The 18,958-nt window shown below is 39.9% G+C and overlaps 1 protein-coding gene across 4 annotated transcripts in view; it reads left to right on the top strand.

Moving 5' to 3' along the window:
- Nucleotides 1-18,958, top strand: part of Fam149a (family with sequence similarity 149 member A) — a 73,610-nt gene that overhangs the window by 47,493 nt on the left and 7,159 nt on the right. For 2 of the 4 annotated variants that reach the window (XM_045133121.1, XM_045133105.1), the window contains exons 5-10: nt 966-1,091; nt 1,857-2,024; nt 3,821-4,011; nt 5,196-5,347; nt 11,888-11,991; nt 12,431-12,640. In XM_045133121.1, the coding sequence (XP_044989056.1) occupies nt 966-1,091; nt 1,857-2,024; nt 3,821-4,011; nt 5,196-5,347; nt 11,888-11,991; nt 12,431-12,640 (951 nt within the window). The remainder of the gene's footprint in view (nt 1-965; nt 1,092-1,856; nt 2,025-3,820; nt 4,012-5,195; nt 5,348-11,887; nt 11,992-12,430; nt 12,641-18,958) is intronic. The other 2 variants (XM_045133109.1, XM_045133113.1) reach the window with 2 other exon arrangements.

The following is an 18,958-nucleotide window of genomic DNA, read 5'->3' as shown; positions in this document are numbered from 1 at the left end:
CAGTGGGTAGAGCAATTATGCACTAAATGACTGGTTAGAAGAACCTATAATATATTGTACCACCATTTCATATACATGGAGGGCATTTTGTAATTTATTATAGCCAAGATTTTTATACAAGGGAAGCTTTGCTTTCTTTGCTAAGCCTTCTTACTTGGGTGAAAGTCCATTTCTGTTTTCTCAAGTCCTTCTCTACTGAATCTGAGGAGAATGAATTATAATACTACTATAAATGTGCATGGATTTTCTGGTTAGCTTGACTAGATCATATTTTTAATGATCTTAGCAAGATGTGATGGTGTATTCTTGTAATCCTTGTACTCAGGAGCATAAAACAGGAAGATTGTGAGTTCAAGGCCAGATTGGGTAACACAGTGAGACCTTGCCCCTAAAAAGCAGCAATGACATCTTGACTAAGTAGTCATTTTTGAACCCACCATAAGCCTCTGTCTTGAAGAATATCACCATTGTAGGTATGACTTTTCCTGGGAAGGTAGAAAAAGAAGATTGCAAGGTATATAAGCCAAGTCTATCTACTTATGTATTTTCATTCATTAGGCATACATATGCATATACACACATATACACATATATATGTATACAGACATATTATGGACAGAGAGAAAGAGAATTTTTATTTCTAAGTCCTGCATTGACTTAGAAACCCACATTTGACATTCTCTCTTAAGCCATTCATTGGTTTTGTCTCTGTAAAATGAGCAAGCATACAAAATCAGTGGCGGAGGGGGCTGGAGAAATATTCTCATACTGCTGCAAACAGAAACACCCTGCCTCTCAAAACCTGGCTTCTTCCTCTTGACACCATGGTGACTCATGTGTCAATATACAACACAGCACATCATGGTGTCCTGCAAACTCTTTATTGCCTCCTATTTTTAAAATTATAAAGCATTTTTAACTTGTCTGATAAAAAATTGTTCTTAACTTCCTCATTCCCCTTGCAGGGTAGTAGGAAGACAGCTCATCCCACCAACTGATGAAGGTATCCAACACTTCCAAGGGACTGTGCCTAGTTCTGCTCACCACAATTCCCTACCTCCTGTTCCTGGCCCTAACACCAGTACCAGAGAGTAAGTTTGTATATTTTACTTACTTATATATTCATAGTTGAGTTTGGTAGTATACTCCTATCATTCTCATGCTTGAGAGGCTAGAGGCAGGAGATCAGGAGTGTAGGGTAATCTTTAGCTACTTTTAGTGAGTTTGAGGCTAGCCTGGAGTTCATGAGACTTTTCTCAAGACACTATATCCCAAAATATTTGTTAACTGTATTGTAGTTATCCTTCCCATGAGCTTTGGCTCCAGTTGATGTACATGCTTACCAAGAGTTCAGAGAAGGACACGTAAGTGTTTTCCACAAGATGCTTCGGCTCCTAGATGAATGACTTGTGCATAAGCATATTTGATGTTCATGTATTTAAAATGATGGAATGCACACATATGCACATGGGAGCTAACTTCAGCTTTTCTTCCAAAGACACTGTGATGCAAAATGAAATACTGCCTAGTGTGATGGATGCTCAGCCTCAAGCATGACCAGAAGGAGAAATGAAGCTCTGCTCTTTTCCTTTTATCATGAACACATCTTGATAAATCTTCCCTCTTATTGCAGTGAAGACTATTTAGTTACATAGAATAGTTTAGGGGTTTAAGAAGTCCTTAAAATCTTAATGACGCCTGAGTTAAAATGTTTTGCTGAATGTAATATTTGAAAATATTTTTACTTAAGATTCTATCTATACTTTGTAAATAATTTAGAGGTCCATCCTCATCATAGAACCATTGCTTTTTGATGTTCTGCAAATTTCCATGTACAATCTGTTTCTTTCCCACAGGTTGTACATCTCTGGCTCTCATATAGTCCCCGAAGCACGATCAGCTTCTATCTTGCCAGGCCCGTTTGGCATAGGGATGGCTGACAGCACATGTTTGTCCCTAGAAGAAGAGGTGTACCATGTGGATGGAAACGTTGAAGAATATTTTGCTTTTGACAGAAAGGAGGAGTAAACTGAATTTTATTTGACATTGATCTTATAGCTTAATAGTAATTCATCTGGCAGTTCTTTTACTTATTTATTTTTCTTTTTCTTTATTAGTTGTGAACATACTCAGTGTGTAAACAGCCATGTTGTTTAGCCATCATTAGCCTCCTCCCTGTCCTCCCTCCTCTGAAGGGACCCTCCTTGTTGTGCATTGTGGTTTGTGCACTGTGGAGGTAGCCATCAGTTATGGGGACGAGGCAGTGTCTCTGTGAGGGGGCAGAAAGATTGCTAGAGCCACAAGTTGGAACATTATGGCAGTTCTTTTATTATATTTTCATTTAGTATTTTGTATGGTTTTTTAAAATTATTTATTTATTTATTTATTTGAGAGCAACAGACACAGAGAGAAAGACAGATAGAGGGAGAGAGAGAGAATGGGCATGCCAGGGCTTCCAGCCTCTGCAAACGAACTCCAGATGCGTGCGCCCCCTTGTGCATCTGGCTAACGTGGGACCTGGGGAACCGAGCCTTGAACCGGGGTCCTTAGGCTTCACAGGCAAGCGCTTAACTGCTAAGCCATCTCTCCAGCCCTTGTATGTTTTTTACTTAGGAAAGTAATTCCAATTCTTTTGAAAGAAATATATACTCTAATGGTTTTAGATTCTTAAAAAAGGAAGTGTAAATGTAGAGCAGGGCTTCCCTTTCTTCCTGACAAAATGGCACAGAGAGAAAGCAAGAGCTTCACCCAGCTGGCTTGTTGCAACAGAGAAGGGCCGCAGAGCCAGGAACTTCATGTTCCCTACACTTAGTTGCCTGAAGGGCAGAGGAAGTTCTAGTCTCTGTGCTAAATGCATATTTTGTTTTTGAACAACTACAAATATTGTGCCACAAAAATTCTCTTTATGTTGCCAGGCATGGTGGTGCATGCCTTTAATCCCAGCATTTATGAGCCAAAGATGTGAGTTCAAGGCCAGCCTTGCATTACAGAGTGAGCTCCAGATCAGCCTTGGCTGGAGTAAGACCCTACCTCAATATATACATACATATATATATAATATATACACATATATATATAAGTAACCAGGTGCTAAAACAAGTCTTAACAAATGTAAGAAGATTGTATCACATTAGGCATTTTTTTCTTACAACAATATTGGGTAACAGGAAAAAAACTAGAAAACTCTTCAATAAATAGAAAGTAAGCAACATAGTCATGAATAATAGATTTGCTTCAAGACAAATGAAAATGGGTGCTGAGCATAGCAACACTTATGAACTACAATAAGTTGTTCTAAAAGAGTCATTCACAGCAATGAGTGCCTGCAATTAAAAATAAAGACCTTCAGTAAACTAATGGTAAACATGAAAAATAGAAGAAAATAGCAGAGAGTAGAGAAGAAATAAGGACTAAACTAAAGGCAGATCAATGAAGCTGAGTTGCTTTTGCTTGTCCCAGCTATGTTCAAGTATAATTAGCAAGTAACATTTGTATATAGTTGAAAATACAACTGATTAAAAAGAACCTTGTGTTTATAAATACATATATAAGTATGTGCATGCTTGCATGATGTACAAATAATGCATTGATTGGCATATAGATAGAAAATTATTTCAGCTGGGTGTGGTGGCACATGCCTTTAATCCCAACACTTGAGAGGCAGAGGTAGGAGGATCAACCATGAGTTCAAGGCCACTCTGAGACTATACAAGGAATTCCAAGTCATCCTGGCCTAGAGTGAAACCATACCTCAACAATAAAAAAAAATTCAGCCTTCACCAGGGATATTTTAGTGATAACAAGAGGTTTTTATCCTTAGTGGTGATGACCATCTTGAACAAAACCCAACCCACCATGGCAAGAGGTGGCATAAATATGGACTTCCTCCCATTTCCCCTCATGACTGTATCAGAGATGCTGTGGCAGCAGAAGTGTTTGACCATGTCTGGACCATTGTGATAGAAGCCCTGGATGAACTCACCAGGAAAACCTGGAGATCTGCACTCACAGGTACTGAACTATAGAATTTGACAACTTGAAATGAATAACAAAGATCACTGTGACTTAGGGCTTGCTTTTATTATAGCTAGGCTAGTCCCAGAACCTGATCCTCTGACAAAGAGATAGTCTGCCTTTATTGCCAAACAATCTTTTTAAAAATTTTTATTTTATTTATTTGAGAGAGAGAGAGAGAGAGGAGGGGGGGGGGATGAATGAATATAGGCACATCATGGCCTCCAGCCCCTGCAAAGGAACTCCAGATGTGTGTAGCCCTTGTGCATCTGGCTAATATGGGTCCTGGGGAATCAAACCTGGATCCTTTGGTTTTGTAGGCAAGTGCCTTAACTGTTAAGCCATCCTTCCAGCCCTATTTGCAGACAACCTTTAATCACATAAAATGGATGTTATTCTTGGGTGAACTATAAAAATGATACAGGGGCTGGAGAGATGGCTTAGCAGCTAAGGTGCTTGGCAGTAAAGCCAAAGGATCCAGGTTCAATTCCCCAGTATCCATGTAAAGCCAGATGCACAAGGTAGTACATGTGTCTGGAGTTTGAGTTGGCTAGAGGCTCTGGCATGCCCATTCTGTCTCTCTCTCTGCCTCTTTCTCTTTCAAATAAATAAATAAAGCATATGCATTCTCAAAATCAACTATATAAGAAAAAAGTCATTTTCTATTGTTGCAAAAAAACTAACTCTACTAATATGATGTTTGTTTTCAATTATGCATGATATTTCTAATAAGGCAAAATGTCACCATAGCTAATTTGATAATTACTTAATTTACCTTTATTATAACATCTAAATTTTCCTTACTTTTTATAGCATTGAGCAGGAAGAAATCCTGAAATGTTGATAGTCATCATTAGTAACTAGTTTAATATAATCTATTGATACAATAAGGCAATAATCATGTTAACCTTAAATACTATCCTTTTTCCAACTAAGTGTGGGCTTTTGTAAAATACTGAGAATATTCATCACCTGCTACAGTCTGTATTGGTACAAACCACTGAAATGGTTATCATACTAGCCAGCTGTCCTTGGGGCTTACTGCTGTCCTGTAATGTCTAATTAATGTCTATAATGGAACCATGATAACTTATAACACACATTCTCTTTGATGAGTGAATTTTAAGTATTTATATAGGGTAATATGATGTTTCTTATTGATTTTTATGTTGACACGGAAGGAAAAAAACAGAAAGAAAAATTAAAACTAGCTGAGACTAGATCTCCACATGTACTTGTTTCCCGTCTCAGCACTGCTATTTCCAGTGTACCCCCATCCAGAAGTTCTGAAGCTCATAGTGTGTCCCTGGCTTCTCACCTTAACCCTCCACAGGTATGTGTACTGGCACTCTGTCTCTCCTGTTACTTTTTGTTTTTCTGCTTCTTGCTTCCATTCAAGCAAGCTGTTTTGTTTGATTCTGTTATTCAGATATTTTGGTGTCTATCAAATGAAATGATTGTTTCATGCAGTTTAATAGAATCACCACATTCTCTAAGGGACATCCAAATCCTTCCTTAAATGTGAAACTGTTTTCTATATTTTGGGACAAAAAAAAAATTTTGCTTAAATTTCTGGCCACATTGAAAATTACAGATGGCCCCTTTTCCTTCAACTAAAGTGACAGCAGCATCAAGCAGTAAACCTGATGTTTGCTGAACATTTACTGCTTATATTAAATATATCAGGTCAGATGGTTTGAGGAGATATAAATGAATAAAACATAGTCCCTGAACTACCGAAACAATTATAACATAAAGTCAGATACAATATGTTTTGAGAGGGATGTTCAAACAAACAAATGAACAAACAAATAAATAAATAATAAAAGCACTGAAGAATCAAGGAGAGCTGGATTTGCTCTGAGTAGATGGTAAGGATCATCTTTTGCTTTGGTGGTGAAATCTGAGCAGAAACGTGAAGAAACGAACAGGGCTTCTGTGGGTGACAGTTCTGGTTGTGCCAGACAAAGGTGTGGCACTGAGCAATAGATATATTTGGAGCTCAGTGTTTAGATTAAAGGCTTAAAGGATGGAATTCTGGGAACAGTAGGCCATGCTGGCAAAAGCAGGGGGTTTGGAGCCATGAGGTTAATGTGTAATATTATTTTGGATATGTTTACTTTTCTGTACCATAGTCTCCATATGTGATAAGGATAATTATGTCTAAGGTTATTCTAAGGATCAACTCCCAGAAATATGTCAAAATTCTTAATATAGAATCTGGCCTATAGGAAGTACTCAATACAGTTTTCTAGACTTCAGTTCTTATTCAATGATTTAATAGAAGATGAGGCTAGAAAGAATGGAATTGTTCACTGGAAGTCTTCAGGGTAGCAAGAAGTCTAGACATTATTATTTCCCACAGCCTATCTTGTGGAGGAAGCAGATAAAAAACAATCAGATGGGATTCTTGCATGAGAGCTATCCACCTTGCTGTACTTACTTCTCATTGCTGGGATGAAGCACTCTTTACTTGACCAAAAGCAGCTGATGGGAGGAAAGCTTTTATTTTGACATATAGTCATGAGGGGAAGCTTCATGATGGCAGGGAAAGCATGGCATGAGCAGAGACTGGATATCACCTCTGCCACAACAAGTAGAAAACAATAGCAGGAGAGTGAGCCAATTTCTGACAAGGGGAGCTGGCCATAATACCCTTAAGCCAGCCCTCAACAACATACTTCCTGCAGCCAGGTTCTATCTTCATAATATGCCATCAGCTGGGGACCAAGCATTCAGAACATGAGTTTATGGGGGACACCAAATTCAAAGCCCCAATTTAGTTGGAACCAGGCCATATCAAACATACACATGCGGGGACTTCCAGTTAAGATGGTGGCGTAAGTACCACTCCAAAGCAGCCTAGGGGGGAAAAAGACCAAAAAACCTCAGCAAAATACACACTTTTACTAAAAAGTGAGGTGTATAAGAAATTGAAGCAGCAGCGGAGAAGTAGAAGAGATCCAGAGCATCCAGAGCCCGCACAGGCTGGCAAAAGCGACTCCAGCAGCTCCGCCAACTGCGGTGGTGGGGGCGCACTAGAAAGCTGCCAGACTCGGCTCCAGCCACAGGAAAAGCCAGGTGCGGGAGCTTCCACTCACACCAGAGGTCTCCGCAACTCAAGAAATGTAAAGGGACAGTGGCAGTGAGCAATAGAGGAGCAGACCGCGAGGTAGAAGAACACGTGGAGCAGTGAGAGAACTAGAGCAGCTACAGCTCCCTCCCCTTCCCCCACCGCCTGTGCCCAGCTCCAGCAAACAGAGCAGCGGTCCTGGGACTGGGCACACCAACTAGAGCTGACAGTGGGACCCAAGCAGGAGCAGAGTCCGGCAGCAACATCAGCGGCTCTGGCACAGGTAATAGTGGCCCCAGCAACAGCAGACCCAGTAGCGGCAGCAGCGGCAGACCCTGCAGCAGCAGCTTCAGTGGCAGCAGTGGCAGTGGACCCAACAGCAGCAGCTTCAGCAGCAGCAGTGGCTCCAACAGTGGCAACTACAACAGCAGCAGCCGAGGCAACAGCAGCAGTGGGCCCAGCAGCATCAGCTTCAGCAGCAGCAACAGACCCAGAAAAGGCAGCTTTAGCAGCAGCAGTTCCAGCAGCGGGGGGGGGTTAATCAGCAGGGCCACAGTTGCCAGGCTCGGTTTGCCCCTCATGAAAAGCCAGTGCCCAGCTGGAGAAATCAGAACAGCAGCCTGATGACCCAAACAGCAACTTGACTGAGACCAAAATCATCCAAGGTAACTGGGATTGCACCAGGGAAGGTCTCACTGGGTCACAAGCTGACTTGGATCCCCCAACAGACCAGAAATCATAACCTCTTTGTTGATAGAGGATCTGGTTGTTATAATAACTACTCTTGCATACCTACGTGGGGCTGTTTTTGATTGAATGTGTACAGTGTTTAGTTAACTTTTAGAATCTCCCTGTATTTTATTCCACTCAGCCTACTTGAATACTCCCATTGCAGGAAAACTCAACCCCTAGGAGCACATTTGTAGATACTTTCAGAGTCTTAAGAGCCACACCTAACACCTTAAGCTCCTACCCTGAAAATATAAAACATCAAATCAATTGATACAGCTAAGAATACCCAGCTAGCTAGAAAATCCAAGCATTAACTTAATACAAGATGCAAAAATATATACATTATAACACAAGAAACACTAAAAAACAAGATGATATAAGTCCATCTAAAAGTATTAATGCATCAGAAATGACCTCCAGTGAGAACGAGTTAGAGGAAATGCCTGAGAAAGATTTCAAAAGAATGATTGTAAATATGTTCAAAGAAGTCAGAGAAAAAATTAAAGGAGTCAAAGAGGAACTCAAAGAGGAAATCAAAGGAATCAAAGAAGACGCAGGACACCAATTTCATGAAATAAAGAAGGCAATACAAGACATATAAGGAAATAGAAATAATAAAGAAAAACCAGTCAGAATTACTAGCAACGAAGAACACAGTTAATGAAATAAAAAAACTCTGTAGAAAATCTCACCAGTAGAATGGGTGAAGGAGAGGACAAAATATCTAAGCTAGAAGAAAGTCCAGGTGGCAGATCTAATACAGTCCAACAAAGAGAAAGACAAACTTATAGAAAAGTATGAGTGTGAATTTCAAGATATTCGGGACACTATGAAAAGATCAAATATAAGAATTCAGGGCATAGTAGAAGGAGAAGAATTCCACTCCAAGGCACAGTAGGTGTCTTCCACAAAATCATAGAAGAAAACTTCCCCCAAATTGGGAAAGAGGTGCCAATACAGATACAGGAAGCCTTTAGAACCCCAGCCAGACAAAACCTGGAAAGAACCTCTCCTTGCCATACTATAATCAAACTTCCAAACACACAAACCAAAGAAAATATATTGAAAGCAGTTAGAGAGAAAAATCAAGTTACCTACACAAGCAAGCCCATAGGATTACAGCAGATTACTCAACACAAACTTTAAAAGCCAGAAGGGCTTGGGGTGATATATTCCAAGTTCTGAAAGATAACAACTGACAACCAAGGTTACTTTATCCTGCAAAGCTATCCATTCAAATAGATGGAGAAATAAGGACATTCCATGACAAAAGAAGGTTAAAGGAGTATTTGAAGACAAAACCAGCTCTACAGAAAATACTTGATAGAATCCTCCATGCTGAAGAAAAGGAAAAGCACACATATAAGGAACCTAGAAAAAACAAGCAATACTCAAATACTAGTTAACACAAGAGAGCACAGGTACAACCGGAACCACAAAAAAAAAAAAAAAAAGGCAAACATAAATACTCACCTTTCAATAATATCTCCTAATATCAACGGCCTCAATGCCCCAATGAAAAGACATAGGTTTGCAGACTGGGTTAAAAAGTAGGATCCTACAATTTGTTGTCTCCAAGAAACTCACCTTTCTACAAAGGATAGACATTATCTTAGGGTGAAAGGTCAGAAGACGGTGTTTCAAGCAAATGGGCTTAGAAAACAAGCAGGGGTTGCTATCCTAATATCTGACAAGGTAGACTTCAGTCCAACGTTAGTCAAGAAAGATAAGGAAGGTCACTTTATATTGATTAAGGGCACACTCCAACAGGAGGACATTACAATCCTAAACATATATGCACCTAACATGGGGGCTCCCAAATTCATCAAACAAACACTATTAGAACTAAGGTCACAGATAACACCAAACACAGTGGTGGTGGGTGACTTCAACACCCCACTCTCATCAATTGACTGGTCATCCTGGGAAAAAATAAACAGAGAGGTATCTGGACTAAATGAGGTCATAGAAGGAATGGACCTAACAGATATATACAGGACATTTCATCCAAAGGCTGCAGAATATACATTCTTTTCAGCAGCACATGGAACATTCTCTAAAATAGACCATATATTAGGACACAAAGCAAATCTTAACAAATTCAGGAAAATTGAAATAATTCCTTGCATTCTACCTGACCACAATGGAATTAAACTACAGATCAGTAGCAGGAAAGGCTATAGAGTATACACAAAATCATGGAAACTAGACAATACTCTTACTAAATGATGAATGGGTCAATGAAGAAATCAAGAAGTAAATCAAAAAAATTATAAAGTCAAACGATAATGAGAACACAACATACCGAAATCTCTGGGACACAATGAAGGCAGTTCTAAGAGGTAAATTTATAGCCTTAAGTGCCTATATTAAGAAATTAGAAAGGTCGCAAGTAAACGACCTAATGCTCCACTTTAAAGCCTTGGAAAAAGAAGAACAAGGCAAACCAAAAATCAGTAGACGGGAAGAAATAATAAAGATTAGAGTAGAAATTAATGAAATAGAAACAAACAACAACAACAAAAAAAAACCAAAACAATCCAAAGAATTAATGAAACAAAGAGTTGGTTCTTTGAAAGGATAAACAAGATTGATAAACCCTTAGCAAATCTGACCAAAACAAAGAGAGAAGAGACACAAATTAATAAAATCAGAGATGAAAAATGTTACATCACAATAGATTCCAGAGAAATTCAAAAAATCATAGGGACATACTATAAAAGCATATACTCCACAAAGTATGAAAATCTGGAAGAAATGGATGATTTCCTTGATTTATATGACCTACCTAAATTAAACCAAATTGAGATTAATCACTTAAATAGACCTATAACAAACATGGAGATCCAAACAGTTATCAATAATCTCCCAACTATAAAAAGCCCAGGCCCAGGTGAATTCACTGCTGAATTTTAACAGACCTTTAAGGAACAGCTAACACCATTGCTTCTTAAGCTTTTCCAGGAAATAGAAAAAGAAGGAATTCTACCAAACTCCTTCTATGAGGCCAGCATCACCCTGATACCAAAACCAGGCAAAGATAGAACAAAAAAAGAAAATTACAGACCAATCTCCCTCATGAACATAGATGCAAAAATTCTCAACAAAATATTGGCCAACAGAATACAAGAGTATATCAAAAAGATCATTCACCCTGACCAAGTAGTCTTTATCCCAGAGATGCAGGGATGGTTCAATGTATGCAAATCTATAAATGTAATACATTATAAAAACGGGTTGAAGGACAAAAACCTCATGCAAGGAGAAGCATACAGTTGATAGCATAACTAAGTGGCTCAAATACACATTTGGAGGCTGTCAATACCACTTGGTCAATGAACTCAAAACAGTCTTTTTCACAAAAATCTCAGTGTCATTGTCTTTATCATCTGTATAGTTGATAGCTGTGAGAAGTAAAAGATTTAAGATGTTTAGTATATTATGTAACATGAAGTAGGCACTTCATAAGTATTAGCATTTATTATAATCAGGTACTATTCATATATATCCATATATTTTGTTACTAAGTTGCTTTATATCCTAAGTTTTGTGTAACTCAGGAAAAATGAAATGCCTCTTATAAAGTAGTGTAAGCATATATTAAGCCTGACTGATGGTAAATTTAGTTAAACATAAAATGAAGAAAAGAGGCAGAATATGCACCTAGCATAAGGGCAGGTAAATAGAAAGTGTTCACAAGATGGGCATGGGTGGGGCTGTGGTTCAGGGAGCAGTGCGCAACGCGAAGCAGGTCTAATCGTTGCCGTACTCTCCAGCACAAAGCTTCATAGTAAATCCTCTCCGCTCTTCCTGTTTGAAAGGTGTGAAGTGCTACTTTTGTATTGTATTTTTGAGCTCTGATCTGCACCGTATGATTTTCACATTGTTTTATATGAAGAAGAGTTTTATAAAAATGACATATATTTTATGTTTATTTCTAAGATACTATCTTTATTAAATTTTCCTTTAACTAGCTATTTGTTTCCTTCAGATTCCTGACAGGCATCAATAAATGTAACTTACTAGATACTGCCAATGACAGTTTTTTATTTGCTTTTTGTTTTTCAGGTCCATCGCTTCTCCAACAATTTCTATACTGACTTGAATGGTGTGATGACAATTCAAGCCAAACCACTTCAACAGAGGCCCATCTATTTTACAGACAAAACCCAGTAAGTACTTAGAAACAATTACCCACACACTTCAATGTTGCTGGAAACACTTCAGCGCAGCAAAAGTGAAAATACTGGTAAGCCCCATGCACCAGATGTGCCCAAGTATGTCCCAGAGGGAATACAGACAGCACATCAAAATAGAAACAGATTCTCCCAGTGCGTACCACAAAGTCATCACTGTTGCATATGAGATTAAGAGATGAGAACAGGGCAAAGGTAGCTGACAAATGTAATCTCTGGTTTTACTGTTAAATTCTAAAGAAAGTTACGTCATTTTTTTCCCAGTAGGTGATTCTTCAATGACATTGAGCAAATGCTGTGAAGAGTGTATTCTGTGTGCTGGGCACTGCTGTAGGCAGTGCACATAAAACAGAAGATTCTGTTTTCTGTTCTTGTGGATGTAGATCTGAGTAACTTAGTGGCTTTCCCTCCCCAGGAATGAACATGATGACAAACTACCTGGTGTAGGAGCCAGTACATTTTCTTCAGCTCCGCACCGCCTGGGACGCATCTCAGATTCCCGGGGACAGCAGACTTCTGCCAAGAAAACACCTGTGCATCGGAGGCTGCCTTCTCTTGCTTCAGATTCCCAGAGACTAAAAAACCCTAACATATGCAGTGACGAAATCCTGAAGGGAACAAAACTGTAAGTCTTGTTTCTTTCATGGTAAACTAAAGGTCTCAAAGGACACGGACACTTGCCAATTAGAGTTTATGTTGGACAATGAACCCCCTCTCAGCATTTTTCTATAGGTGTTCTTCTAATGAGTTCATTTTTCTGAGTATTTCATACAAATTTTGTTCCTGCAGTATATGTAGCTGTTTACTAAAATGAAAATTCAGACAGTGTATCTGCAGCCCAGGCAGCTAGGTGGAATTATACTGATGGTAGGCTGACTGTGGATTAATCTCACTGTAATGTTTTAGATCACAAATACTTTGTATGGGAAAGTTTAAGGAAAATAATGCTCAGTCATGCCCTGTGTAACAGTGTTTCAGTTTCAGTCCCGTACAGACCAAATATATGACAATGCTAACCTAAGATTGCTTTGGCTCCCATGTCATAACAGTGTAGGTATACTCTGTGATGTTTGCACTATGACAGAATTGGCTAGGGACATATTTCTCAGAAAGTATCCCCATCATTAAAACATATGAGGGATGCATATAAATGCTTTAAAAACAGTAAAGCATATAAGGCTGAGGAATGTGGCATATGCCGAGTCCCAGCTACAGAAGGCTGAGGCAAGAGGATTGCTTGATTCCAGGAATTTGAGATCAGCCTAGGCAACATAAGGAGGCCCCTATATCAGTAAATTCAAACAGAGTAGTAAAAACCTAGCCATAGAAAATTATCAGTTTTTATTGTCCTAAAAAAAAGTATTTTACCCTCTGTAGAAGTTTCAAAAACACAACCTTGGGAATTAACATGAAAATCATTACCTAACTAGAAAACTGTTGTTCTTTTCCTTTATCACTGAACCCCAAAGGAGCTTTCCTGCTGACTCCCTCACTTGTCAGCAGCTCTTATCTTAGTAACTGCAGCTATGTTTATTGATTGCTTTCTTTGTTATCAGCACTAAGTAAATGAATTACATTTATTTTTATATAATTCCCAAATCTAAGATGAGGAAATAAACTGAAAGAGATTGAAATACTTGCAGTGATCCTGGCACCAGGATGCATAGCTGGGAATACCCCAGGCTTTGGAATCCACTTTCTGGCCCAGGTGCCACAGGCTCCACAGACAGGGAGGAGAAGCTTTAGAAGGCTCTGATTAGGTCCTTCCAGGGCCCCAATGGGTGAGAGCTACCCGGCACTAACTTAGTAACTAGACTTCTAGCATGCATTCATAGCATCACTTTCAGCTTTTATAGGTCAGTGTCTCTTTAACAATTGGGACTGATATTTATAGCTATAGTTTGATCTACTCTGTAATTCATGGAAGATATCTTTGGCTCACCCATTCTCAATGTGGCCTCTTTTATGCTTTCTTTGTATCATACTTATGTTAATAGGATACTATCAGTTCCCCTTTTAACAGCCTAACTGAGATACACAAACAGCCTGGCACCAAAAACCATTTTTATTTCCTACTGAAATAAATACAGACTTTCTCCAATATTCTGTTCCCTCAATGTTTTAACCCCTCTCTCTGGGGACTAGTGCCATTTTTCTCATTATTAGTATGTAACTGAGGAAAGGACCAGGCCTGCTGGTTTCTCCCTAGCGGTTGAGGGGATGATGAGTGTCAGACGAACCAGACCTCTCCTGGCCACCGGAGAAAAACCACACTGAGTCGGGAGTCTTTTCGAAGCAGGAACTCACAGAAAAAAACTCGCTTTATTACTATGAGCTGTTGCCTATATCATGTTGGGGACAAAGGTGGGGATTTTAGGAAGGCGGTGGGTAGAGGTAAGGGCCAATAGTAAACTGTAACTATTGAAATGGTAATTTCAACTCCTGAGCCGAAGTAGCAGGCCAGAAGCCATTATGCATCTTGCTGAGTCCTAGCTGGCCAGAGACAGGTCACCAAACTTTAGCTAGGCTCAGGAAGTTCCACTAGGCCTCATGCCTGGGCCTTTCAGGGCCCCAAATCTCCCCCTTTTGTTTTTGTAAGAGCATTAGTTCCCATGACCCCTGTCTTAGGTTGTCCCCCTCTGGGGATCTTACCCGTCATTGGTCACATGGAGGGCAGGGGAGGTGGTAGTGGGTCATCTGAGGAACTTAATTCCTGGGTTGCCAGCCTGTGATATCTCGACCTGATGAAGTTTTATTGCCTCTAGCCGCTGGTGAATAAATTGTGTAATTTTGTTAATTACACAAGGCCCAACAGTGAGGAGAAGGAGAAGGAGAAGGAGGGGTCCAGGTAGAGGGAGGAGGTAGGGCAAGAAGTTATGTAAGCCCGTCCACAACAGGTTGTCCTGGAGGTCCCACTGCCTTCTCTCCAAGTCTTCCTGGAGCTTCTTAATCTTGTCCTGGATGATTCCCGATTTATTGGCATAAGAGTGGCATTTTTCCTGCAAAAACAAACATATGCCTCCCTTTTCGTCCGTTAGTAGGTCTAGTCCCCTCCTGTTTTGTAGGACTACCTCAGCCAGGGAATCTAGCTTCCGGGAATGATACCTACATCTGGGATTAAGGTGGCTGGGGCACAAAGGCCCATCCAATTGGTGGGCAGAAAGTTATAGGCCATCCTGCCTCCACAAACATAAACCATTCCAGAAGGTGGGCAGCGTTGAGCATTGGGCTCAGTTGTGTTACAAGTACAGAAGGAAGGATGAATGTATCCCACATCTATATTGGAATTATTAGGGGAAGGCGGAACCCAAATGCAAGTTTCAGAGGAAACATTGGGAAAAGATGGACGGGGATGGGGAAGGTGGCTGAGCAATTTTTTAAGGTCATATGGGCAATTGTACTGCAGACAGCCGGAGACGCCCAGATCAGAGGCAAAGCCAGCAATCCTCCTCAAGGGAGGGAGTTATTTAGTTTAGCAGGGTTAAGGACCATTTTAGGAACAGTCCTCATGGGTGGGACACTCCCTAGAGAAGTGATTGTCAGTGTCCCCTTGTTGGGACAAATATTTTAGGTCTCTCACTGATACCCATATGGGGTTTTTTTCTTTTTATAAAGTTTTTCCATGGACAAAAATTACATGAGCTTTACATAAGTTTCTATCAAAAAACTCCTTTCTGTTACAGAGTTTTTGTACTTTAATTACTTCTCAGTATAAAAGATTACCCTAAGGTTGGGAAACAAACAAACCCTTAGATCTTAGTAATATAAATATAAATATTAAGGAATGGCCTGTTCTTATCAGTAACACTGAATGTGTATAATCTTGTTTACATGTAGGTGTTAAAGTCTTGCTGTCAAATGACCAAGAGCTATGGATACAAGGCCAGCCAAATGGTTTTAGACAATTTCCCCTTTTCTATTTATTATTATTATTTTTTTATGAACCAGGCCCCTCCGGGCCTCAGTGTAGAAAGACTATGCCTGTCTTAGGTTGTTCTCTACGATATTTAGGCCTTACCTGTCATCGTTACATGAATTACATCATTCATGCCCTGTCTTAGGTTGACCTAACTCGAGAGAATCTTACCTGTCTTTGACTACCAGCCTCTGCAGGGGCTTGAAGATAATGTCTCAGGAAGCTGGGGTTGGTCTGTAGCTGTATTCTATGTACTTCTGTACAGATATCCATAAAGGATCTTAAAAGACATTTAACAAGTATGGGCAGCAGCAGACACAGAATGAGTAAAAGACAAACACCTGTAGCAGCAAAGCTTCCTATCTAAGAAGTGAGAGAATTCTATCTAGGCAAGGCAGACTTAAAAGCAGATATTAAGTCATCAGCAGCTTTAGCTGCATTAAAAGTAAGATGATTATTTTGTATAGATAAAATTTCTGAATGTATTGTTTAGAAGTAATATAAATCCATTGAAAATCTACATGACACTCCAAATGAGTTTTAACTTTTAACCCTAGTATATAGAGTGTCTAACAGGTGAAACTGTATCTAGGGTAAGGATCAAGCCCAAGATCTCAAAAAGAGGTACAGTCTGAACTTTCTCAGGAGCTACTTTAAAGCTGTGAGTATAAAAAATAGTTAGACATTAAAAGTACAAGCTTAAAGCCAAATGTCACAGCACACTTTAGGATCTCCTGTTAGGCACAGTTTGTATATTTTTAGATTGAAATCTGAAACCCACCATTACACCTTAAGATAAACAATTGAATATATTGGGGGTCATTTACTTAAATTACCACATTTCACCCCTGGAGTCTAATAGATTTATAACTATCATACATAAAATATTTAGGGTAAATAATGGCATTTTTAGTTGGTCATGTGGGGGTAAGGATTCTCCCTTTTGTTTTTGTAATTGAGATTTGAGAGTTTGATTATATTTTTTAACGATAGCCTGGCCCCAGGGGTTGTATGGGATGCCTATGAATGTGAGATTTTTCAGGTCTGGAGAAAATCTATAAAGGCCTTGTTTATGAAGTAAAGGCCATTATCTGTTTTAATTTGATCAGGCAGCTTGAGAGTGGTGAAACATTGGAGCATATGACTAATGGCATGTTTAGATTTTTCCCGGCATGTGCCAATGCCCAATAGGCACGGGAAAAGGTCAGTGAGCCCAGTCACCTCGAGAGGGTGGACTTCTTCCCTGTCCTCACCTGGATCAGTCCAAAGAGGATTGCCTGCCATTTTCCAGTAGGGGAGGGTTGGGCACAAGCTTCCAGGAGGGGGGCCATCTATTTAAATTACCAAATTCCATCCCTAGCTCCCAATAGATTTATAACTATCATATATTATAAATTGTACTCAGTTTAATTTTAAAGGTCCCCACAGTCTTGACCAATTTAAGATATTAAGATTTGTAAAATTAAACAAGTTAAACACTTTTAACATCAAGGCACACAGTAAACATTTTTAACTGGTATAAGGCATAGCAAGGAGAGACTAAAACAATGTAAACTGAACCAACATAACCTAAAATTAGTCTTTGTGCCTGTAATTTTAACGTGCTTGAGGTTTTATAGCTTAAAATCTTAGTCTCAGCTGGGCGTGGTGGTGTATGCCTTTAATCCCAGCACTCTGGAGGTGGAGGTAGGAGGAAGGATTACCATGAGTTTTAGGCTACCTTGAGGCTCCATAGGGAATTCCAGGTCAGCCTGGGCCAGAGTTAAACCCTACCTTGAGAAACCAAAACAAAAAAACAAATTTTAAATCGCTTAATCCAATATCTCTAGCTAAGCATATCAGTCTATTACAAATTTAACCTTGATTAAACTCTCTGGGCCTGGGCAGCAGGACGCAGCCAGCCCTTATGCCAGTAGCCCAATTCCAATGAAGTTCCCTGTAGTTTTTTTTTTTTTTTTTCTCTTAGAAAGCTTATAAGCCAGTTTAATGTTGTCTGTACTTACAATTTTTAACCTTTTATCTGAATAGTCCATAAAATTTGGCTTACCACTCCAGAAGACACCTTCAGTTGTAGGCACCAAGTCCATGCCTAATTTTTTAAAACAAAGGTTCTAAAAGATGAACATCTACATGGTCAGGTTCATCTCAGCTCATTAGACAGCTTTAGGTTTGCTGAGATAAACTTCCATACCAGGTACAGTTATGGAGGAAGGAAGGAATATTTACTGAAGCTTACAGATCCAGGGGAAGTTCTATATTGGCAGAAAAACTGGCCTACCTTCACAGGCCCAAGTACAGAGAGAGAGAGAGAGAGAGAGAGAGAGGGAGAAGCCTTTAGAAATACAAAAGCCGCAGATGCAGCTTGCTAGGCCCCATTCAGAAATACAAAAGCTGCCAATGAACCCAAGGTGAAAGGAAAGAGAAAGGGAATGAAGAGATGGCGACAAGTAAGTACAGGTTATAGAAGCAAAGTTCAGTGCACTAAATATGAAGACTGTCTCATAATTCATGAGGGTACGCTCACCTGCACACATACACCGATTACCTCCTCATCGACTGCCTCTCACGGGGCACTAGTCTGCTGGGTTCCCAGAGCCCCACGTTGGGCATCAGATTGCCAGGCTCCTCCCCAGGCAGGTAGTGCTGAGGGAAGGACCAGGCCTGCTGGTTCCTCCCTAGGGGTTGAGGGAATGATGAGCGTTGGAGGACTCAGACCTCTCCTGGCCACCGGCGAAAAACCACGCTGAGTCGGGAGTCTTTTCAATGCAGGAACTCACAGAAAAAACTCGCTTTATTGCTATGAGCCATTGTCTGTATCATGTTGGGGACAAAGGTGGGGATTTTAGAATGGGGATGGGGAGAGGTAAGGGCCAATAGTAAACTGTAACTATTGAAATGATAATTACAATTGCTATGCGGAAGTAGCAGGCCAGAAGCCATTAGGCATCTTGCTGAGTCCTAGCTGGCCAGCGACAGGTCGCCAAACTTTAGCTAGGCTCAGGAAGTTCCACTAGGCCTCATGCTTGG

Source organism: Jaculus jaculus, chromosome 1 (assembly GCF_020740685.1).
Source record: "Jaculus jaculus isolate mJacJac1 chromosome 1, mJacJac1.mat.Y.cur, whole genome shotgun sequence".
Taxonomy (NCBI): domain Eukaryota; kingdom Metazoa; phylum Chordata; class Mammalia; order Rodentia; family Dipodidae; genus Jaculus; species Jaculus jaculus.
This window is presented reverse-complemented; position numbering and strand designations above follow the sequence as displayed.